Source organism: Salmo salar, chromosome 18 (genome assembly GCF_965601325.2).
Source record: "Salmo salar chromosome 18, fSalSal1, whole genome shotgun sequence".
NCBI classification, from domain to species: Eukaryota; Metazoa; Chordata; class Actinopteri; order Salmoniformes; family Salmonidae; genus Salmo; species Salmo salar.
Genome location: NC_138308.1, coordinates 94,675,279 through 94,700,160, shown reverse-complemented (window position 1 = coordinate 94,700,160; position 24,882 = coordinate 94,675,279). Strand labels below are relative to the sequence as shown.

General features: G+C 47.2%; 1 protein-coding gene across 3 annotated transcripts in view; it reads right to left on the bottom strand.

Annotated features, from left to right (window-relative positions):
• exoc6b (exocyst complex component 6B) overlaps positions 1-24,882 on the bottom strand; it is a 171,569-nt gene that overhangs the window by 100,494 nt on the left and 46,193 nt on the right. For all 3 annotated transcript variants that reach the window (XM_082965346.1, XM_045701642.2, XM_045701644.2), the window contains exons 7-8: positions 19,914-20,096; positions 4,683-4,751 (exon numbers count right to left, since the gene is read on the bottom strand). In XM_082965346.1, coding sequence (XP_082821472.1) covers positions 4,683-4,751; positions 19,914-20,096 — 252 coding nt within the window. The remainder of the gene's footprint in view (positions 1-4,682; positions 4,752-19,913; positions 20,097-24,882) is intronic.

Genomic DNA, 24,882 nt, shown 5'->3' with positions numbered 1-24,882 from the left:
ACTACCACCAAGAAACCTTCATTCTGCTTAAACTATTGTTTAATAATACACGCACGCTTCTCCAAATCGTCCAACCACACACACAGCTCCAAACACATAAGCAGTGCCACGTTACCGATGACTACAGGGTCTAAGGCAGATATCTCTAGGCATGAACAGAACAGAGTCTCTAGATTCTGGAATGTTCTCTACTGCCAGACAGAACAACAGACATCTTAGTGGGGGGGGGGGGGGCCTCGTTAGGACCGTGCTACCAGTTGGGAAACACGCACAAAGACACAAACCACACACACACACACAGACACAAACCACACACACACACAGACACAAACCACACACACACACAGACACAAACCACACACACACACAAACCACACACACACACAAACCACACACACACACAAACCACACACACACACACACAAACCACACACACACACAAACCACACACACACACACACAGACACAAACCACACACACACACACACAGACACAAACCACACACACACACACACAGACACAAACCACACACACACACAGACACAAACCACACACACACACACAGACACAAACAGACACAAACCACACACACACACAGACACAAACACACACACAAACACACACACAAACCACACACACACACACACACAGACACAAACACACACACAGACACAAACACACACACACACAAAACACAAAGACAACACACAAAACCACAAACCACGAAATCTGGAAGTAGAATCCCATTTCCAATCAAGACATTCATTTTGTTTTCTCCTCTCTCCCTCCGTCTCTCGCCCCATGTTTAAATTCCACCATATTACCATGATGGTGAAGACTGGACTTGAACAATATGCCTTTGTTCTACTGTACACACACACACACAGAACACCAACACACACACTCAAATCTGATAGAAATTATGATCAATGTAAACAACAGTGTTGGCCCTACATGGAGTTTCCCCTCAGACCAAACGAGAAACACACGAAGAACCCTTCACTCTGTTTCACCGACCGTTTAATAACACAGGCACGAACGAACACACACACACACACACACACACACACTTCTCCAACTGTCCAACCTCCAGGTATCAATCACATAACGAGCCATCATGTTCAGAATAAGAAACACAAATGTTCTAGAAGAAGAAGTACTCGCCTGGTTTAGTAGTGGAAGTACTCGCCTGGTTTAGTAGTGGAAGTACTCGCCTGGTTTAGTAGTGGAAGTACTCGCCTGGTTTAGTAGTGGAAGTACTCGCCTGGTTTAGTAGTGGAAGTACTCGCCTGGTTTAGTAGTGGAAGTACTCGCCTGGTTTAGTAGTGGAAGTACTCGCCTGGTTTAGTAGTGGAAGTACTCGCCTGGTTTAGTAGTGGAAGTACTCGCCTGGTTTAGTAGTGGAAGTACTCGCCTGGTTTAGTAGTGGAAGTACTCGCCTGGTTTAGTAGTGGAAGTACTCGCCTGGTTTAGTAGTGGAAGTACTCGCCTGGTTTAGTAGTGGAAGTACTCGCCTGGTTTAGTAGTGGAAGTACTCGCCTGGTTTAGTAGTGGAAGTACTCGCCTGGTTTAGTAGTGGAAGTACTCGCCTGGTTTAGTAGTGGAAGTACTCGCCTGGTTTAGTAGTGGAAGTACTCGCCTGGTTTAGTAGTGGAAGTACTCGCCTGGTTTAGTAGAAGTACTCGCCTGGTTTAGTAGAAGTACTCGCCTGGTTTAGTAGAAGTACTCGCCTGGTTTAGTAGAAGTACTCGCCTGGTTTAGTAGAAGTACTCGCCTGGTTTAGTAGAAGTACTCGCCTGGTTTAGTAGAAGTACTCGCCTGGTTTAGTAGAAGTACTCGCCTGGTTTAGTAGAAGTACTCGCCTGGTTTAGTAGAAGTACTCGCCTGGTTTAGTAGAAGTACTCGCCTGGTTTAGTAGAAGTACTCGCCTGGTTTAGTAGAAGTACTCGCCTGGTTTAGTAGAAGTACTCGCCTGGTTTAGTAGAAGTACTCGCCTGGTTTAGTAGAAGTACTCGCCTGGTTTAGTAGAAGTACTCGCCTGGTTTAGTAGAAGTACTCGCCTGGTTTAGTAGAAGTACTCGCCTGGTTTAGTAGAAGTACTCGCCTGGTTTAGTAGAAGTACTCGCCTGGTTTAGTAGAAGTACTCGCCTGGTTTAGTAGAAGTACTCGCCTGGTTTAGTAGAAGTACTCGCCTGGTTTAGTAGAAGTACTCAATTGGAGAAATTTTTTACTAATCAATAAATATTTAAATCATATCAACAATAAAGATGAAATGTTTAAAGAATACAACGATTAGGATATGATTTAAATGTTTATTTATCTGAGTACCATGTTATTTATTATCTGGGATAAACATTGTAACGTTATCTGTGTGAGCGTGTAGAGTTCAGTTCATTGTGTGTGTGGTGCAGCTCTCTGTTCTATCACCCTCGGCATCCACTTTGTCCCCAGGACCGACCGCCCTAACAACAGTTCTCCATGGGGTCACGACCAACCCACTTTTCTCTGTGTGTGTGTGTGTGTGTGTGTGTGTGTGTGTGTGTGTGTGTGTGTCTCGCTCTCTCTCTGTGTGTGTGTGTGTCTCTGAGTGTGTGTGTGTGTGTCTCTCTCTCTCTCATATGAAGGCTGAAACAAAGGACAAAAACAGGAGAGAAGGAGAAGAAAAATGGTAAAGAACACAACATAACTAAACAAACATGAATGCTGGCAGGAACCAAAACAAACGAGGGAACGGGAGGGGGAAAAGAAAGTGAGGTTGAGGTCACACCTTTCAACACCATCCCCCCCTTTCCTTCCCTTCACTTTCTCTCCTCCATCCCCCCTTTCCTTCCCTTCACTTTCTCTCCTGCATCCCTCCCAGTCTCGTTCTCCTACACTCCCTCATGCACTTTCTCCGCCCCCGGGCAAACCCCTCCACCTTCTCCGCCCCCGGGCAAACCCCTCCACCTTCTCCGCCCCCGGGCAAACCCTCCACCTTCTCAGCCCCCGGGCAAACCCTCCACCTTCTCCACCCCAGGGCAAACCCTCCACCTTCTCCACCCCAGGGCAACCCCTCCACTTTTTAACCCCAGGGCAACCCCTCCACTTTTTCAACTCTCCAACACTCCTCAGTCTCAAAGTCTGTCTCCTGCACTCTCCTCTTGACAACATCTCCTCTCCTCCTCCACATCTCCCCATCTCATTCCTTACTCCCTTTCCCAGTCTTTCTTTCACTCTTTTCTTTCCCTATCTAGCTACCAAACTTCCTCCATCGGTCAGCCATCCTCCTTCTCTGTCCTCCACCTCACTCTCGCCCTCACTTTAACCCTTCTGCGCGTGCACTCTCTCCCTAGCCCTCTGTCCCTATCTTCGACGCTCAGTCTCGCTCGTCCTTGCTGTGACCTCCCTATCTCCTCAGTCTCCCTCACCCCCTTTCCTTCCTTGCCCTGTCTGTCTCTCCCCCTAGCCTTGCTATAACCTCTGTATCGTCCCTCCTCCCTAGCTCTCCGTCCTTCCTCACGAAGTTCATGCTCTTCCGTTCCCTCGATGATTCTCTCTTAACCTAGACACTCTGTCTACACACAAACACACACCGACACTGCCTCAAAACAGACACCTTGCCAGACCCCATGACTCCTCTCCTCTGACCGGCCTGTCCCGGTCACAACCCCTCCAAATACACACAACCAGACCACTGCTTCGTCCATGACCTAGCCGTGACCCAGTCACCTGCTTCGTCCCTGACCTAGCCGTGACCCAGTCAACCCAGACACCTGCTTCCCCCCTCCCTCCCTCCCCATGTCTCCTTTCCTCCCTCCCTCCCCCCATTCCTCCCTCCCCATTCCTCCCTCCCCATTCCTCCCTCTCTCCATTCCTCCCTCCCTCCCCCCCCATTCCTCCCCCCCCCCATTCCTCCCTCCCTCCCCCTGTCCCTCCCCCTCTCCATTCCTCCCTCCCTCCCCCTCTCTCCAATCCTCCCTCCCCCTCTCCCCAATCCTCCCTCCCCCTCTCCATTCCTCCCTTCTCTACCTCCCTCCCCCTCTCCATTCCTTCCTTCTCTTCCTCCCTCCATTCCTCCCTTCTCTTCCTCCCTCCATCCCTCCCCCTCTCCATTCCTCCCTCCCTCTCAGTCCCTATAGTACACAGTAGCATATCTCTGTAGTACAGTAGACTACAAGATGATATGTGCTGTGGAGGGGGTGTGCTTAATTAAACAACTAAGGTGTTAATTCATTCAGTCCATTTGGGGAAAACATGCAGAAAATCACTGTGGATATGATATGAATATTTAAAATCAAATAAAAATGGTATCAGAGATATTAAAAAATAATAATTGAGAGAAGAGATGAATGGAGGAGATTCTCATTGGTGCAGAACACCGTCCTCTCTCCTCCACGACCTGAACAGAGGTCAAGGATATGTGAATTAGTTAGGAGAACAGAAGAGGCACCTCCTCTCATCGACAGCCCCGTTTCATCGAGGATAGTCATGTGCATTCTCGAGTTCTGCCACACCCCCTTAGAATCAGCTTTCGTTTCCTCTGAGAAAAGGACGTATTTAAAAACGATTTGCTACTTCGAAATGCCTCTCCTCGATTACCTTCAACCGTTTTTTTTCAAAAGCAGGCGAGGACGGAGGAATTAGCAAAACCGAATTGAGAATCTCTCAAAGTAAAGGAGGAGAGGGGGATGGGTGGAACTCACCAGAACGGTATAGATGTGGAGGCATCGGTACACTGGAGAGAAGTCTACCAACTCCTGGGCGCCTGGTACCTGGGAGAGAGAGAGAAACACTATTTACTTACACACGCACACATAACCAAAGTATAAACTCAACATGTAAAGTGTTTTATGAGCTTAAATAAAAGATCCCAGAAATGTTCCATACGCACAAAAAGCTTATTCCTCTAAGATGTTGTGCACAAATGTGTTTACATCCCTGTTAGTGAGCATTTCTCCTTTGCCAAGATAATCCATACACCTGACAGGTGTGGCATATCAAGAAGCTGATTAAACAACATGATCATTACAAAGGTGCACCTTGTGCTGGGGACAATAAAATGCCACTAAAAATGTGCAGTTTTGTCACAATAATGCAACAGATAGGGAGGGAGTGTGCAATTGGCATTCTGACTGCAGCAATGTCCACCAGAGCTGTTACCATAGAATTGAATGTTAATTTCTCTACCATAAGCCTCCTCCAACGTCGTTTTAGAGAACTTGATAGTACATCCAACCGGCCTCACAACAGCAGACCACATGTAACCACGCCAGTCCAGGACCTCACCTCCGGCTTCTTCACCTGCGGGATCAACTGTGGGTTTGCACATCCTGTCAGAAACCGTCTCAGGGAAGCTCGTCGTCCTCACCAGGGTCTTGACCTGACTGCAGTTTGGCCTCGTAACCGACTTCAGAAGGCAAATGCTCACCTTCGATGGCCACTGTCACGCTGGAGAAGTGTGCTGTTCACGGATGAATCCCGGTTTCTACTGTACCGGGTAGATGGTGCATGGCGTCGTGTGGGCGAGCGGTTTACTGATGTCAACGTTGTGAACAGAGTGCCCCATGGTGGTTATGGTAACTACCCTACTCAGGAACATTCCATGTCTTCTTGATTAGCAACTGCAGTGTAGATTTGGTCTTGTGTTTTAGATTATTTGTCCTGCTGAAATGTGAATGTCTCCCAGTGTCTGGTGGGAAGCAGACAACCAGGTTTTCCTCTAGGATTTAGCCTGTGCTTTATTCCGTTGCTTCGCTCTATTAGTCCTCCCTAGTCCTTGCTGATGACAAGCATACCCATAACAGGATGCAGCTACCACCACGCTTGGAAATATGACGAGTGATACTCAGTGATGATATTGGATTCAGGACAAAGTTCATTTGTTTGCCGCATTTTGTTGTTGTTGCAGTTTAACTTTATGCCTTATTGCAACAACAATAAAAAAATTGTGTACAGGCTTCCTTTTCACTCTGTCAATTAGGTTAGTATTGTGGAGTAACTACAATGTTGATCTACCCTCAGTTTTCTATAATCACAGATATTTAACCCCAAATGTTTTAAATTGAACTGAGTTAGGAAGGACGCCTGTATCTTTGTAGTGACTGGGTGTATTGATACACCATCCAAAGTGTAGTTAATAACTTCACCATGCTCAAAGGGATATTCAATGTCTGCTTTTTATTACTAATAGGACTCTCAAGGCTTCTTTCCGAGGTATTGGAAAACCTCCCTGCTTTCTGTGGTTGAATCGGTGTTTGAAATTCACTGCTCGAATGAGGGACCTTACATACTTTCTGAAGGCACTCAACAATCAATAAAATCTAATCTACCAAACGTAGATTAACAACAAATGATGAGAAATAGTTCTGAGGGTTTTGTTCCACCAAAACCTTGACGGACCCTCGAGAGAATAGACAACCATAACAACAACGAGCCTGTTGGCCTTCCAATAGCTACTCTCTCCTCTTCCTCTCTGCTCAGAACCTTAAAAAACACACAGATCATCCATCTATTCACCTCTTTCTCTCCCCCCTCGCTCTCCTTCTCTCTCCCCCTCGCTCTCCTTCTCTCCCCCCCTCGCTCTCCTTCTCTCCCCCCCCTCGCTCTCCTTCTCTCCCCCCTCGCTCTCCTCCTCTCCCCCCTCGCTCTCTTTCTCTCCCTGCTGACACACTCCAGCCACATGAGGTCTAGCATTGTCTTGCATTAGGAGGAACCCAGGGCCAACCGCACCAGCATATGGTCTCACAAGGGGTCTGAGGATCTCATCTCGGTACCTAATGGCAGTCAGGCTACCTCTGGCGAGCACATGGAGGGCTGTGCGGCCCCCCAAAGAAATGCCACCCCACACCATGACTGACCCACCGCCAAACCAGTCATGCTGGAGGATGTTGCAGGCAGCAGAACGTTCACCACGGCGTCTCCAGACTCTGTCACGTGCTCAGTGTGAACCTGCTTTCATCTGTGAAGAGCACAGGGCACCAGTGGCGAATTTGCCAATCTTGGTGTTCTCTGGCAAATGCCAAACATCCTGCACGGTGTTGGGCTGTAAGCACAACCCCCACCTGTGGACGTCGGGCCCTCATACCACCCTCATGGAGTCTGTTTCTGACCGTTTGAGCAGACACATGCACATTTGTGGCCTGCTGGAGGTCATTTTGCAGGGCTCTGGCAGTGCTCCTCCTGCCCCTCCTTGCACAAAGGCGGCGGTAGCGGTCCTGCTGCTGGGTTGTTGCACTCCTACGGCCTCCTCCACGTCTCCTGATGTACTGGCCTGTCTCCTGGTAGCGCCTCCATGCTCTGGACACTATGCTGACAGACACAGCAAACCTTCTTGCCACAGCTCGCATTGATGTGCCATCCTGGATGAGCTGCACTACCTGAGCCACTTGTGTGGGTTGTAGACTCCGTCTCATGCTACCACTAGAGTGAAAGCACCGCCAGCATTCAAAAGTGACCAAAACATCAGCCAGGAAGCATAAGAAATAAGAAGTGGTCTGTGGTCCCCACCTGCAGAACCACTCCTTTATTTGGGGTGTCTTGCTAATTGCCTATAATTTCCACCTGTTGTCTATTCCATTTGCACAACAGCATGTGAAATTTATTGTCAATCAGTGTTGCTTCCTAAGTGGACAGTTTGATTTCACAGAAGTGTGATTGACTTGGAGTTACATTGTGTTGTTTAAGTGTTCCCTTTATTTTTTTGAGCAGTGTGTATATCATTGAGTTAATAAAGCCGCATACAAACATTTCTTGAGTAAAGCAGCTCCCAAAATGCAGGTGTTTCAGCCCAGCTCAGTGCTTTCTGTGGTGGAGGGGCAGCCAGAGGAATATACAGGTGTTTCAGCCCAGCTCAGTGCTTTCTGTGGTGGAGGGGCAGCCAGAGGAATATACAGGTGTTTCAGCCCAGCTCAGTGCTTTCTGTGGTGGTGGAGGGGCAGCCAGAGGAATATACAGGTGTTTCAGCCCAGCTCAGTGCTTTCTGTGGTGGAGGGGCAGCCAGAGGAATATACAGGTGTTTCAGCACAGCTCAGTGCTTTCTGTGGTGGAGGGGCAGCCAGAGGAATATACAGGTGTTTCAGCCCAGCTCAGTGCTTTCTGTGGTGGAGGGGCAGCCAGAGGAATATACAGGTGTTTCAGCCCAGCTCAGTGCTTTCTGTGGTGGAGGGGCAGCCAGAGGAATATACAGGTGTTTCAGCCCAGCTCAGTGCTTTCTGTGGTGGAGGGGCAGCCAGAGGAATATACAGGTGTTTCAGCCCAGCTCAGTGCTTTCTGTGGTGGTGGAGGGGCAGCCAGAGGAATATACAGGTGTGTCAGCCCAGCTCAGTGCTTTCTGTGGTGGAGGGGCAGCCAGAGGAATATACAGGTGTTTCAGCCCAGCTCAGTGCTTTCTGTGGTGGTGAAGAAAGGCAGCAGAAAATATGGAGCGTTGCGCCATGATTGGCTCAGTGTTCTGTCACTCATGGGGACACTACGGCACTAATCCTTAGTAAGGGTAGACAATGAAAATTCAAGTCGTTTGGGTGCTGCCATAGAGATACATTAGTAGTGCCATTCCAAGAAGGCTCAAGGTCATTGGTCACAGATAAAATGACGTCAAAATCACATTATATGTACGGTAGCTTTGATTGGACTGATCATGTCAACATCATATCTTGAAAAATTGTAGCTAGCAGTCATCATGAATCAAGTTGACAATCTACTGGCAAATCCGTTTTAATCCTTATTCATATGAAGAGAAATTATAGATAAAACGTATCGGTCATTAGACAAACATTACACATCAAGTTGAAAATCGCAAATTCAACAATGAGTGGTTTGGAAGGAATGGGTGACAGTGGCTAATGGCAAACATTGGAACTGGGAAGTCAGGAGCAAACGAGAGCTCAGACTGAGAAAATACATTTTGAACGGTCATCCAACTCGGAATTGTAAATCCGGCCTCTGTCTTTCTTTGATGACAAAATTTGCCCACGAAGGACCGCCGCGCCACTTCCTGTTCAAGTGAGCACAGCATAACAAGGTGAGTCCAAAAATGTATTGTATGCTGCTGCATAAATTATGTAATATGCCAGGGAGATATGTATACGGTAGATAAGGAAGTAATACTAAGTGTATGTTGTGTAGTAAGCTGTTAGTAGCCCATGTGTCTCACCCTAATAATTTGGTCCCTTTCCCCCTCATAACTTCTCCTACCGTTCTGACTCGGTGGTGCACATGTAGCCTGTCTTAAAGAAATATAATCATTGAATATTGTAAGAGCTTTCATTGTCTGCTTATATGCCCCATTTATTTATCCTACTGTTCTAACTTGGTGTACAGGGAGAATACTGTAAGACCAGCCCATGTTCTGAATTCTGTCGCTGTACATTTCAAAAGTGCTGAACACAGTTATATTGACTACGTCCGTCCTAACTCGCTCATTAATGTCTTAATCAAAACTCCGGATGACCTTATGCCATAGTTTATACCTTTCAATTGTCAGTAGAAACCACATTTGTTTAAAAGAAAATCAGCCATATTAGCTATGTTTTTTTAAAAAGGCAGTAAATGAGGCTGAATTAGCTTTTTCCCTGCCAGACAAGGCTCTGCTGTTAACCAGGCAGCGGTAAGATGTTGTTGGGACAGCTTTATGTAGGCCCTAACAGTTTGTGGGCACCATTTGTCACCGTTATACTGCAATTAATGTATTGTTTAGTGTTGTGGCTTTGCTGGCACAAAGATTTACATGCTAAAATCACCATCTATCCTAGTTTTTTCTGGACGACCCGGGCAGTTTACACATTCAGTTCCTCATCCTCCATTTTCCCTCATCTTCCTGTTACATTACAGTATCTCTCCATTTCTCTACCTTCTTTAACACATTCAGGCTAAAACGAGAGGCAAAGTACCGGAGCAAACATGTCTGCTTCCCAAACGGCCCCCTATTCCCTATATAGTGCACTACTTTAGACCAGGACTGGCACCATATTCCCTATATAGTGCACTTCTTTTAACCAGGGCCTACAGAATGTAGTGCACTGTGTGATCCGATTCAGGAAACTAGGTGTATGTCGCAAGTCACGACTTCACAGGAGAGCCGTTTTAACGTAAACGTTTTTTATTATTATTTTTTTTTAATCAAAACGTGTTTTTTGGCAGAAATGGCTTCTGGAACATGTGAACTTTCGTGTGCCTTAAACTTGTATGCGATCTGCAAATACGATTAAAATTGTTAAATTACGAGCGTTGTAGGTTAAGCCACAGAAAAAGAAAGCAACCTTCCCACTAGCCATGATTGGCTGAAATAATGGGTGGGCTGGACATGCCGAGAGAGGAGTTTGGATTGGTCTGCCATAGAAGCTTGTCAGTCTGTGTTGGTAATCCTGTCAAACACAGCTTTAAAAAAAATGTATTGTGTAGTGGAGCTGCAGAAGTGTTGCTCTCCACTTTCTGGAGGATCCCATTTTGAAATCAGTGGAATTAGAGTATGATAGGTAAAGAAAACACTTTTCTCCGATTTACATCTTCAAACGAGGGGCAAATGTGGCATGGCATTCCTGACAGGGAGACGCGTTCATACACAATGATGTATACAGGTAAATAGTCTAGCGTCAGCTAGCTACATTTTCAGATATTACACATTTTCAAATGTTGACAGAAAGTTGTTTCATTTCAAGCTAAAGCGTCCGGTTAGCTAGTTAGCTGGCTAGCTCCCTAGCTGACGTTATTTGTTTCCCAGAGCCGTGTGCTGTTCTAGTTAGAGCCTAACGTTAGCTAGCTAACATTGGACATGGTTGGTTAGTTCCCAGCACTGTGGCATTGTTGGCACTGTTTAAATAGCTAACGTTGGCTGGCTGGCTCGTTAGCTAGCGTTACGTGACGTGTGTACAACACCTGTTGAATATGGCCGGTGTCAGTAAACGTCTGCAAAAAAAGCGTAATCAATCGAGCCTTGTCGAGCGTTGTATTGAAATTGTTGCCAGCAGAGCTGGTTAGGCTGTTTTCATGTTATCCAGAGGTAAACAAATCATCGGCCAGAGCCTCAAGTGTGCGCTCTGAACGCTCCGAGAGCGAAAGGAGATGGGCGGGGCTAAAGATAAGGGTGAGGGTGTGAACGATGCTGAATGCGTGGAGACAAAGAAGAGCTCTTCAATAGATACCAAAACATTCAAAGGTGATTTTCTCAAAAGTGAGTTTACAAGTTGATCAACTTTCAAAGCAGAATTACTTTCCAATTGTTCCTCAAATGTAGTGTATGATATATCATATGGTAGCTCTGAGTCTCTACTTTTATCTAATGTAAAGAAGACAATTTCAAATTTTGCTACATAAGACCGAATCCAGATGGTGGGTCACATATGGGGAATTGGGTGCAATTTGGGACACAGACCAAGGAGCATGTTAGAGCCAAGAACATGTGAAAACAGAGAAAAAATGTATACCTATTCTAGTGAGCTTTGGATGGAAGGATGAGAGAGGAAGGGATGGCGGGATGAGAGGAAGGGAAGATTCTAGAGAGAGATATGGGAGGAATGAGAAACAGGGTTGGAACAAGGGATGAAACAGAGGGATATAGAAAGACAGGAAGTGAGAAGAAATGGATCTGAACACAATGATGGAGGGAGAGAACGTTCAAGAGAGATATAGGAAGGATGAGAAACATGGTTGGAATGAGGGATGCAGACAGCGAGGAGGAGTGAAAGGAGAGAAGAGGAGACTAGACATCTGTCTGTCAGTCAGGACAGGGGAGGTAGTAGAAAAATACAGCAAGTCAATACAACTTGAGCAAGTCAACATCTAACATTAAAGAAGTCTTGAGGTATTGCTCGCCTGAGGTAGAGTACCTCATGATAAGCTGTAGACCACACTATCTACCAAGAGAGTTCTCATCTATATTATTCGTGGCCGTCTATTTACCACCACAGAACGAAGCTGGCACTAAGACCGCTCTCAACCAACTCTAAGGCCATAAACAAAGAAGAAAATGCTCATCCAGAAGCGGCGCACCTAGTGGCCGGGGACTTTAATGCAGGCAAACTTAAATCAGTTTGACCAAATATTTATCAGCATGTCACATGTGCAACCAGAGAAAAAAGAAATCCTAGACCACCTTTACTCTACACACAGAGAAGCATACAAAGCTCTCCCTCGCGGTCCATTTGGCAAATCTGACCGTAATTATATCCTCCAGATTCCTGCTTACAAGCAAAAACTAAAGCAGGAAGTACCAGTGACTCGCTCAATATGGAAGTGGTCAGATGACGCAGATGCTAAACTACAGGACTGTTTTTCTAGCACAGACTGGAATAAGTTCTAGGATTCAACCAAAGGCATTGAGGAGTACAGCACCTCAGTCATCGACTTCATCAATAAGTGCATCGATGACATCCCCCCCACAGTGACTGTACGTAAATATCCCAACCAGAAGATTACAGGCAACATCTGCATTGAGCTAAAGGCTAGAGCTTTCAAGGAGCGGGAGCCGAATCCGGACACTTATAAGAAATCCCACTATGCCCTCAGACGAACCATCAAACAGGCAAAGGGTCAATACAGGATTAAGATTGAATCCTACTACACTGGCTCTGATGATCGTCAGATGTGGCAGGGCTTGAAAACTATTACAGACTACAAAGGGAAACTCAGACGCGAGCTGCCCAGTGACGCGAGCCTACCAGACGAGCTAAATGCTCGCTTCGAGGCAAGCAACACTGAAGCGCGCACAAGAGCACCAGTTGTTCTGGATGACTGTGTGATAACGCTTTCGGTAGCCGATGTGAACAAAACCTTTAAACAGGTCAACATTCACAAAGCTGCTGGGCCAGACGTGTACTCAAAGCATGCGCAGACCAACTGTCAAGTGTCTCCACTGACATTTTCAACCTCTCCCTGACCGAGTCTAATACCTACAGTACATGTTTCAAGCAGACCACCATAGTCCCTGTGCCCAAAGAAGCAAAGGTAACCTGCCTAAATGATTACCGCCCGTGGCACTCATGTCTGTAGCCATGAAGTGCTTTGAAAGGCTGGTCATGGCTCACATCAACAGCATCCTCCCGGACACCCTAGACCCACTCCAATTCGCATACCGCCCCAACAGATCCACAGATGACGCAATCTCATTCGCACTCCACACTGCCCTTTCTCACCTGAACAAAAGGAACACATATGTGAGAATCAGCGTTCAACAACAGAGTGCCAACAAAGCTCATCAATAAGCTAAGGACTCTGGGACACCTCCCTCTTCAACTGGATCCTGGACTTCCTGACAGGACACCACCAGGTGGTAAGGGTAGGCAACAACACGTCTGCCACGCTGATCCTTAACACCGGGGTCCCTCAGGGGTGTGTACTTAGTTCCCTCCTGCATGGCCAAAAATGACTCCATCACCATCATTAAGTTTGCTGAGGACACAACAGTGGACGGCCTGATCACCGACAACGATGAGACGGACTATAGGAGGTGGTCAGAGAACTGGCAGCGTGGTGCCAGGATAACAACCTCTCCCTCAATGTGAGCAAGACAAAGGAGCTGATCGTGGACTATAGGAAGAGGCGGGCTGAACAGGCCCCCATTAACATCGACAGGGCTGAAGTGGAGCGGGTCTAGAGTTAAGTTCCTTGGTGTCTACATCACCAACGAACTATCATGGTCCAAACATACCAGGACAGTAGCGAAGAGGGCACGACAAAACCTATTCCCCCTCAAAAGACTGAAAAGATTTGGAATTTGGCCCCCAGATCCTCAAAAGGTTCTACAGCTGCACCATCGAGAGCATCCTGACCGGTTACATGACCGCCTGGTATGGCAACTGCTCGGCATCTGACCGTAAGACGCGACAGAGGATAGTACGAACGGCCAATACATCACTGGGGCCAAGCTTCCTGCCATCCAGGACCTACACAATTGGCAGTGTCAGAGGAAAGCTGATAAAATTGTCAGAGACTCCAGTCACCCAAGTTATAGACTGTTTTCTCTGCTACCACACGGCAAGCGGTACCGGAGCACAAAGTCTAGGACCAAAAGGCTCCTCAACAGTTTCTACCCCCAAGCCATTAGACTGCTGAACAATTAATAAAATCGCCACCGGACAATTTACATTGAACCCCCTCCCCTTTGTACACTGCTCTACTCTCTGTTTATTATCTATGCATAGTCACTTCACCCCTACCTACATGTACTAATTACCTCAACTAGCCTGTACCCCAGCACACTGACTCGGTACTGGTGCCCCCTGTATATAGCCTCGTTATTCATATTCTTATTGTGTTACTTTTTATTTTAGTCAACTTGGTAAATATTTTTCTTAACTCTTCTTGAACTGCACTGTTGGTTAAGGTCCTGTAAGTAAGCATTTCACGGTAAAGTCCACACTTATTCAGCGCATGTGACAAAATAAAGTATGGTTTGATTTTGATTGGGGGTAGTAGGAAAAACACAGCAAGCCAATACAACTTGACCATTTGACCCTCTCTAAAGGGTAGAGGGGTTGGCTGGGTCACTACACTGGTGGCATTGGGGACGCTTTTGTTTAAGACACCTGATGTTCTGAACAATCACACAGACTAACAGACCCCATCCTGTCTATAGCTCTGTGGAAAACCATTTCTTAGCTGTTAAAAGCAAGTTGGAAGACAATACCAGGCTTTCATGTACTGACCTAGGAACACCACCAGCTTAGAACAGCACTGCCTTGGGACAGGAGGGGAAACACACACAATAAGAAAACAAACACAGTGGAATGTTTTTTTGGGGGGGGTTTTGGAGTCATATAACAACCCCAGGGAAAGGGTCAACGGTCAGTCAAGGCTAGGGCAGAGGTAGGTGGGGAGTATGGGAAATAACAGGAGGTTAAGAACAGGGTGACACAGGGGGTTAAGAACAGGGTCAGAAGGTAGCGCGACTAGGGGTCAGAAGGTAGCGCGACTAGGGGTCAGAAGGTAGCGCGACTAGGGGTCAGAAGGTAGCGCGACTAGGGGTCAGAAGGTAGCGCGACTAGGGGTCAGAAGGTAGCGCGACTAGGGGTCAGAAGGTAGCGCGACTAGGGGTCAGAAGGTAGCGCGACTAGGGGTCAGAAGGTAGCGCGACTAGGGGTCAGAAGGTAGCGCGACTAGGGGTCAGAAGGTAGCGCGACTAGGGGTCAGAAGGTAGCGCGACTAGGGGTCAGAAGGTAGCGCGACTAGGGGTCAGAAGGTAGCGCGACTAGGGGTCAGAAGGTAGCGCGACTAGGGGTCAGAAGGTAGCGCGACTAGGGGTCAGAAGGTAGCGCGACTAGGGGTCAGAAGGTAGCGCGACTAGGGGTCAGAAGGTAGCGCGACTAGGGGTCAGAAGGTAGCGCGACTAGGGGTCAGAAGGTAGCGCGACTAGGGGTCAGAAGGTAGCGCGACTAGGGGTCAGAAGGTAGCGCGACTAGGGGTCAGAAGGTAGCGCGACTAGGGGTCAGAAGGTAGCGCGACTAGGGGTCAGAAGGTAGCGCGACTAGGGGTCAGAAGGTAGCGCGACTAGGGGTCAGAAGGTAGCGCGACTAGGGGTCAGAAGGTAGCGCGACTAGGGGTCAGAAGGTAGCGCGACTAGGGGTCAGAAGGTAGCGCGACTAGGGGTCAGAAGGTAGCGCGACTAGGGGTCAGAAGGTAGCGCGACTAGGGGTCAGAAGGTAGCGCGACTAGGGGTCAGAAGGTAGCGACTAGGGGTCAGAAGGTAGCGACTAGGGGTCAGAAGGTAGTGACTAGGGGTCAGAAGGTAGTGACTAGGGGTCAGAAGGTAGTGACTAGGGGTCAGAAGGTAGTGACTAGGGGTCATGCCTTTGTTAGAAAGGTTGTCGGAAAGGGCTGGAAGGAGATCACAGAAGAGGTGCCACCCTACCATAGCGTCCCCCTTCCATCCTCTCCCTCCCTCCCTCCCTCTGCAGTCTCTTTCCCTAGCCTTGACTGAGCCCTTACCCTTTGTTCTCCCTCCCTCTGCAGTCTCTTTCCCTAGCCTTGACTGAGCCCTTACCCTTTGTTCTACCTCCGTCTCAAACTTTATGTACTCTTCCTGCCTTAGCCTAGGCCAACTTCTCAGCCTGGCACGGGAAGAGGTGTTCTGCCTACCTCTCACCTCTGCCATCTCTTTCTCCGGCTCGGACCAACAGGGTCCGAGCCGGCTTCTACCCCCCAATCCATAAACCTTAATGAATGGTTACCCAGACTGGCTTCACTAGCCCTATCTGTACACTCAGTATAGGGCTGTATGGTAAACCAAAACTTCTGTACTTTTTCAAAACTAGTCTAATAAAAAGCATAAACTGGCACACAGCCAGATAAAATGATTTAGTGTCGAGGTGCTGACTAACAGTGAATATTGTAAGCTATAAAAACAAAAGAGTCACACACTATGTATAAAACTTCCAGTAATTTATTGGGTAAAAAAAAAAATAATACATTTTGGCATCACTGTGCCTTCTTCTGGAAATTAAATTAAAACAATAATGTATGTTGATGTAAACGAATGCTAATCCTAATCATAACATCCTACTATATTCAACATGATGTAAACTAATGCTAACAATAGCCTACTATATTCAATATGATGTAAACTAATGCTAATCCTAATCATAACATCATACTATATTCAACATGATGTAAACTAATGCTAACAATAGCCTACTATATTCAACATGATGTAAACTAATGCTAACGCTAACAATAGCCTACTATATTCAATATGATGTAAACTAATGCTAATCCTAATCATAACATCATACTATATTCAACATGATGTAAACTAATGCTAACAATAGCCTACTATATTCAATATGATGTAAACTAATGCTAACAATAGCCTACTATATTCAACATGATGTAAACTAATGCTAACGCTAACAATAGCCTACTATATTCAATATGATGTAAACTAATGCTAATCCTAATCATAACATCCTACTATATTCAACATGATGTAAACTAATGCTAACAATAGCCTACTATATTCAATATGATGTAAACTAATGCTAACAATAGCCTACTATATTCAATATGATGTAAACTAATGCTAATCCTAATCATAACATCCTACTATATTCAACATGATGTAAACTAATGCTAACGCTAACAATAGCCTACTATATTCAATATGATGTAAACTAATGCTAATCCTAATCATAACATCATACTATATTCAACATGATGTAAACTAATGCTAACAATAGCCTACTATATTCAATATGATGTAAACTAATGCTAACAATAGCCTACTATATTCAATATGATGTAAACTAATGCTAACGCTAACAATAGCCTACTATATTCAATATGATGTAAACTAATGCTAATCCTAATCATAACATCCTACTATATTCAACATGATGTAAACTAATGCTAACGCTAACAATAGCCTACTATATTCAATATGATGTAAACTAATGCTAACAATAGCCTACTATATTCAATATGCTGTAAACTAATGTTAATGCTAACAAGACTAATATATTTAATAAATAAACTATAGCTAATGCTGACAATAGCCTAATATATTCAATATGATGGAAACTAATGCTAATGCTAACAGTAGCACTAATATATTCAATATGATGTAAACTATTGTCTAATAGTATCACTCAATTCATTCTAACCAACCTAATCATTATGACACACCCCTCATTGTCATTGGTTGCACTAAAATTGCACTGTTTTGTCTAAAGAACCTGGTTCAAGCATTCATGACATCACCCTGAAGAAGCACAGTGATGCAGAAACATTGGTGTTTTACCCTGGGAGTTTATACATACTGTGTTTTTACAGCTTACAGCTTTTTCAATACTAGAACATGAAAAACGGTTCGAGAAGTAGAATTATTGTTACTTTCTGTACTTCTGTCAAATGTGTCTCACGGATGAACTCTGTCTATCAGCGCAGCCGGAAGGGAACAGATTGCTTGTCATCTGTAGCCCCATGCAGTCAGCCAAAACCAGCTCAATAAATCAATCAATGCACACACTATTGTATTTGGCGCATTGACAAATAAAATTTGATTCGATTCCCCTGACCTCGGCCCGCCCCTCACCCCTGACCTCGGCCCACCCATCACCCTCTCCCATCGCCCGCCCCCTCTCCCCTGTCCTCGGCCCGCCCCCTCTCCCCTGACCACCCCTCGCCCTCTCCCCTGACCGCCCCTCGCCCTCTCCCCTGACCGCCCCTCGCCCTCTCCTCGGCCCGCCCCTCGCCCCCTCCCCTGACCTCGGCCCGCCCCCTCCCCTGACCTCGGCCCGCCCCCTCCCCTGACCTCGGCCCGCCCCCTCCCCTGACCTCGGCCCGCCCCCTCCCCTGACCTCGGCCCGCCCCCTCCCCTGACCTCGGCCCGCCCCCTCCCCTGACCTCGGCCCGCCCCTCGCCCTCTCCCCTGACCTCGGCCCGCCCCTCGCCCTCTCCTGTGACGCCGTAACCAGCATACACCTCAAAATAGTCCTAATTCATCTAAAATAACCTCAGAAATCTACCATTAATCTTGATGTTGTTGCCGAGGAGATTATTATTATTTTTTTTACACTTAACTAAGATATTTGGTGCATATTTCTCAAGGAGTGAAGTGGGAGTTGTAAAATTACTGCTGCCCAACCGGAGAATGTCCTCTGTCTCAGTCCTGGCACAGGAAAGAGGGAGAACGGAAAGACAGAGAGGAGAGAGGTTCTCAAGGGGGTAACAGAAGTTTAAAAGGAGGGAGCAGATTGAGAAGTGAAGGGCATGAGAGAGAGAGAGAAGTGAAGGGCATGAGAGAGAGAGAGAAGTGAAGGGCATGAGAGAGAGAGAGAAGTGAAGGGCATGAGAGAGAGAGAAGTGAAGGGCATGAGAGAGAGAGAAGTGAAGGGCATGAGAGAGAGAGAGAAGTGAAGGGCATGAGAGAGAGAGAGAAGTGAAGGGCATGAGAGAGAGAGAGAAGTGAAGGGCATGAGAGAGAGAGAAGTGAAGGGCATGAGAGAGAGAGAAGTGAAGGGCATGAGAGAGAGAGAGAAGTGAAGGGCATGAGAGAGAGAGAAGTGAAGGGCATGAGAGAGAGAGAAGTGAAGGGCATGAGAGAGAGAGAAGTGAAGGGCATGAGAGAGAGAGAAGTGAAGGGCATGAGAGAGAGAGAAGTGAAGGGCATGAGAGAGAGAGATAATGTTGGAGGGGTCACCAAGTGGACCAACGTTTGATATTGTATTTGATCACCGTTTTGTTTCATATTGAATCTTATTGTTGTGTTACTGTGATCAGGGCCCCCTTCTGTATGAGATCCTGGTCTCAATGGGTTTTCCCCTGAAAACATAAAACTCACACACACTAAGGCACACAACCGCCCCCCCCCCCACAGACACTCCCCCCCCCCCCCCCAGAGACACACTCCCCCACAGACACACTCCCCCCCCCCCACAGATACACCCCCCCCCCCACAGACACCCCCCCCACAGACACCCCCCCCCACAGACACACTTCCCCCCCACCCCCTCCCCCCCCCACAGACACACTCCCTCCCCCCACAGACACACTCCCTCCCCCCACAGACACACTCCCTCCCCCCACAGACACACTCCCTCCCCCCACAGACACACTCCCACAGCCACCCCCCCCCACAAACATAAAACTCACACACACTAAGGCACACAACCCCCCCCCCGAGACACACTCCCCCACAGACACACTCCCCCCCCCCCCCACAGATACACTCCCCCCCACAGACACCCCCCCCCCACAGACACCCCCCCCCCCACAGACACACTTCCCCCCCACCCCCTCCCCCCCCCCACAGACACACTCCCTCCCCCCACAGACACACTCCCTCCCCCCACAGACACACTCCCACAGCCACCCCCCCCACAGACACACTCCCACAGCCCACAGACACACTCCCCCCCCAGAGACACCACCCCCCCACACACTCCCCCCCCACAGACACACTCCCCCCCCCACAGAGACATGCACACAAACAATCCCCAAACAAGTACCTCATCTTCATCCTCCTCATCCTCTACATCCAGTACTCCAGAGTCTTGTTCAGACATTGGGCTGCTGCCCTGTCCGTCAATGTCAGTCCCCGCGCCTAGTCCCGCCTCCTTCCTCAGCCGTCGACCAACCGCAGCTCTCTGTTGGAGTGACACAGCGCTGTCCAGAGAGCGCTGGACCTGGGCCTGGTACACACACAAACGTACATAAACACAACAACATATCTTCAAGAGACAAAACAGTTGACAGATTGCATCACCCATCATCCTCTCTTCCATTTCACCTCAAAACAAAGCACCATCCTCCACTCTTCCCAATACTCCAACCATCCTCTTTCTACCATCCTCCACTCTTCCCAATACTCCAACCATCCTCTTCCTACCCCATCCTCCACTCTTCCCAATACTCCAACCATCATCTTCCTACCATCCTCCACTCTTCCCAATACTCCAACCATCCTCTTTTCTACCATCCTCCACTCTTCCCAATAGTCCAACCATCCTCTTTCTACCATCCTCCACTCTTCCCAATACTCCAACCATCCTCTTCCTACCATCCTCCACTCTTCCCAATACTCCAACCATCCTCTTTCTACCATCCTCCACTCTTCCCAATACTCCAACCATCCTCTTCCTACCATCCTCCACTCTTCCCAATACTCCAACCATCATCTTCCTACCATCCTCCACTCTTCCCAATACTCCAACCATCCTCTTTCTACCATCCTCCACTCTTCCCAATACTCCAACCATCTTCTTTCTACCATCCTCCACTCTTCCCAATACTCCAACCATCCTCTTTCTACCATCCTCCACTCTTCCCAATACTCCAACCATCTTCTTTCTACCATCCTCCACTCTTCCCAATACTCCAACCATCCTCTTCCTACCATCCTCCACTCTTCCCAATACTCCAACCATCCTCTTTCTACCATCCTCCACTCTTCCCAATACTCCAACCATCCTCTTTCTACCATCCTCCACTCTTCCCAATAGTCCAACCATCCTCTTCCTACCATCCTCCACTCTTCCCAATACTCCAACCATCCTCTTCCTACCATCCTCCACTCTTCCCAATACTCCAACCATCCTCTTTCTACCATCCTCCACTCTTCCCAATACTCCAACCATCCTCTTTCTACCATCCTCCACTCTTCCCAATACTCCAACCATCCTCTTTCTACCATCCTCCACTCTTCCCAATACTCCAACCATCCTCTTCCTACCATCCTCCACTCTTCCCAATACTCCAACCATCATCTTCCTACCATCCTCCACTCTTCCCAATACTCCAACCATCCTCTTTCTACCATCCTCCACTCTTCCCAATAGTCCAACCATCCTCTTTCTACCATCCTCCACTCTTCCCAATACTCCAACCATCCTCTTCCTACCATCCTCCACTCTTCCCAATACTCCAACCATCCTCTTTCTACCATCCTCCACTCTTCCCAATACTCCAACCATCCTCTTCCTACCATCCTCCACTCTTCCCAATACTCCAACCATCATCTTCCTACCATCCTCCACTCTTCCCAATACTCCAACCATCCTCTTCCTACCATCCTCCACTCTTCCCAATACTCCAACCATCCTCTTTCTACCATCCTCCACTCTTCCCAATACTCCAACCATCCTCTTTCTACCATCCTCCACTCTTCCCAATACTCCAACCATCTTCTTTCTACCATCCTCCACTCTTCCCAATACTCCAACCATCCTCTTCCTACCATCCTCCACTCTTCCCAATACTCCAACCATCCTCTTTCTACCATCCTCCACTCTTCCCAATACTCCAACCATCCTCTTTCTACCATCCTCCACTCTTCCCAATAGTCCAACCATCCTCTTCCTACCATCCTCCACTCTTCCCAATACTCCAACCATCCTCTTCCTACCATCCTCCACTCTTCCCAATACTCCAACCATCCTCTTTCTACCATCCTCCACTCTTCCCAATACTCCAACCATCCTCTTTCTACCATCCTCCACTCTTCCCAATACTCCAACCATCCTCTTTCTACCATCCTCCACTCTTCCCAATACTCCAACCATCCTCTTCCTACCATCCTCCACTCTTCCCAATACTCCAACCATCCTCTTCTACCATCCTCCACTCTTCCCAATACTCCAACCATCCTCTTTCTACCATCCTCCACTCTTCCCAATACTCCAACCATCCTCTTTCTACCATCCTCCACTCTTCCCAATACTCCAACCATCCTCTTTCTACCATCCTCCACTCTTCCCAATACTCCAACCATCCTCTTCCTACCATCCTCCACTCTTCCCAATACTCCAACCATCCTCTTTCTACCATCCTCCACTCTTCCCAATACTCCAACCATCCTCTTTCTACCATCCTCCACTCTTCCCAATAGTCCAACCATCCTCTTCCTACCATCCTCCACTCTTCCCAATACTCCAACCATCCTCTTCCTACCATCCTCCACTCTTCCCAATACTCCAACCATCCTCTTTCTACCATCCTCCACTCTTCCCAATACTCCAACCATCCTCTTTCTACCATCCTCCACTCTTCCCAATACTCCAACCATCCTCTTTCTACCATCCTCCACTCTTCCCAATACTCCAACCATCCTCTTTCTACCATCCTCCACTCTTCCCAATACTCCAACCATCCTCTTCCTACCATCCTCCACTCTTCCCAATACTCCAACCATCCTCTTTCTACCATCCTCCACTCTTCCCAATACTCCAACCATCCTCTTTCTACCATCCTCCACTCTTCCCAATACTCCAACCATCCTCTTTCTACCATCCTCCACCCTTCCCAATACTCCAACCATCCTCTTCCTACCATCCTCCACTCTTCCCAATACTCCAACCATCCTCTTCCTACCATCCTCCACTCTTCCCAATACTCCAACCATCCTCTTTCTACCATCATCCACCCTTCCCAATACTCCAACCATCCTCTTCCTACCATCCTCCACCCTTCCCAATACTCCAACCATCCTCTTCCTACCATCCTCCACTCTTCCCAATACTCCAACCATCCTCTTCCTACCATCCTCCACTCTTCCCAATACTCCAACCATCCTCTTCCTACCATCCTCCACTCTTCCCAATACTCCAACCATCCTCTTCCTACCATCCTCCACTCTTCCCAATACTCCAACCATCCTCTTCCTACCATCCTCCACTCTTCCCAATACTCCAACCATCCTCTTCCTACCATCCTCCACTCTTCCCAATACTCCAACCATCCTCTTCCTACCATCCTCCACTCTTCCCAATACTCCAACCATCCTCTTCCTACCATCCTCCACTCTTCCCAATACTCCAACCATCCTCTTTCTACCATCCTCCACTCTTCCCAATACTCCAACCATCCTCTTCCAACCATCCTCCACCCCCTCTGCCAATTCCAAAGGTTTTCTTGATATTTCCCAAGTAACAGACCGAGGTTCAGCTGATCCTTAGAGAAGGAACAGAGAACGTAGACGCTAGAAAGGTCTGAATAGGTTGGAGAAACGTACAGCCTAACAAAGGAAGAAAGCGTGCACTCTTCGTTTAAGAAGCTCCTATGGCGTAGCCTAGGTCACGGTCTACGTCAAGGCTTTTGTCAACGTTAGAAGTTCGCTAATTAAGTAACTTCAATTGACTGTGAGCGTCAACAAGGGAATTCCCATGGTTAAGAGGGGGGACTCCATCTCTTTATCTCCCCGTCTCCCTCGCTCGCACACAACCAAGTCATTAAGCACTGTCAAGTGGTTAAATAGGTAGGAACCTTTGTTTGGTTCCTCTTTGTTTCCTAGAAGGACCGAGTTCGGCGTTGCACTTCAACCTAACCTCAAGTCTGTGGATGTGCGTCAGAGAATGCTCAGAATGTTCCACAAGTACCAGCTGCAGGTCAAACAGCTGACCACGAACCCTTGTGTGGTCGGCTATTTAATGACATGATGTTAGAGAACTAGAGTATCCTAGCTGGTTACTGACGTCACTAAATATGATGTGAGAGAACAGAGAACTAGAGTATCCTAGCTGGTTACTGACGTCACTAAATATGACGTTAGAGAACAGAGAACTAGAGTATCCTAGCTGGTTACTGACGTCACTAAATATGACGTTAGAGAACAGAGAACTAGAGTATCCTAGCTGGTTACTGACGTCACTAAATATGACGTTAGAGAACAGAGAACTAGAGTATCCTAGCTGGTTACTGACGTCACTAAATATGACGTTAGAGAACAGAGAACTAGAGTATCCTAGCTGGTTACTGACGTCACTAAATATGACGTTAGAGAACAGAGAACTAGAGTATCCTAGCTGGTTACTGACGTCACTAAATATGACGTTAGAGAACAGAGAACTAGAGTATCCTAGCTGGTTACTGACGTCACTAAATATGACGTTAGAGAACAGAGAACTAGAGTATCCTAGCTGGTTACTGACGTCACTAAATATGACGTTAGAGAACAGAGAACTAGAGTATCCTAGCTGGTTACTGACGTCACTAAATATGACGTTAGAGAACAGAGAACTAGAGTATCCTAGCTGGTTACTGACGTCACTAAATATGACGTTAGAGAACAGAGAACTAGAGTATCCTAGCTGGTTACTGACGTCAATAAATATGACGTTAGAGAACAGAGAACTAGAGTATCCTAGCTGGTTACTGACGTCACTAAATATGACGTTAGAGAACAGAGAACTAGAGTATCCTAGCTGGTTACTGACGTCACTAAATATGACGTTAGAGAACAGAGAACTAGAGTATCCTAGCTGGTTACTGACGTCACTAAATATGACGTTAGAGAACAGAGAACTAGAGTATCCTAGCTGGTTACTGACGTCACTAAATATGACGTTAGAGAACAGAGAACTAGAGTATCCTAGCTGGTTACTGACGTCACTAAATATGACGTTAGAGAACAGAGAACTAGAGTATCCTAGCTGGTTACTGACGTCACTAAATATGACGTTAGAGAACAGAGAACTAGAGTAT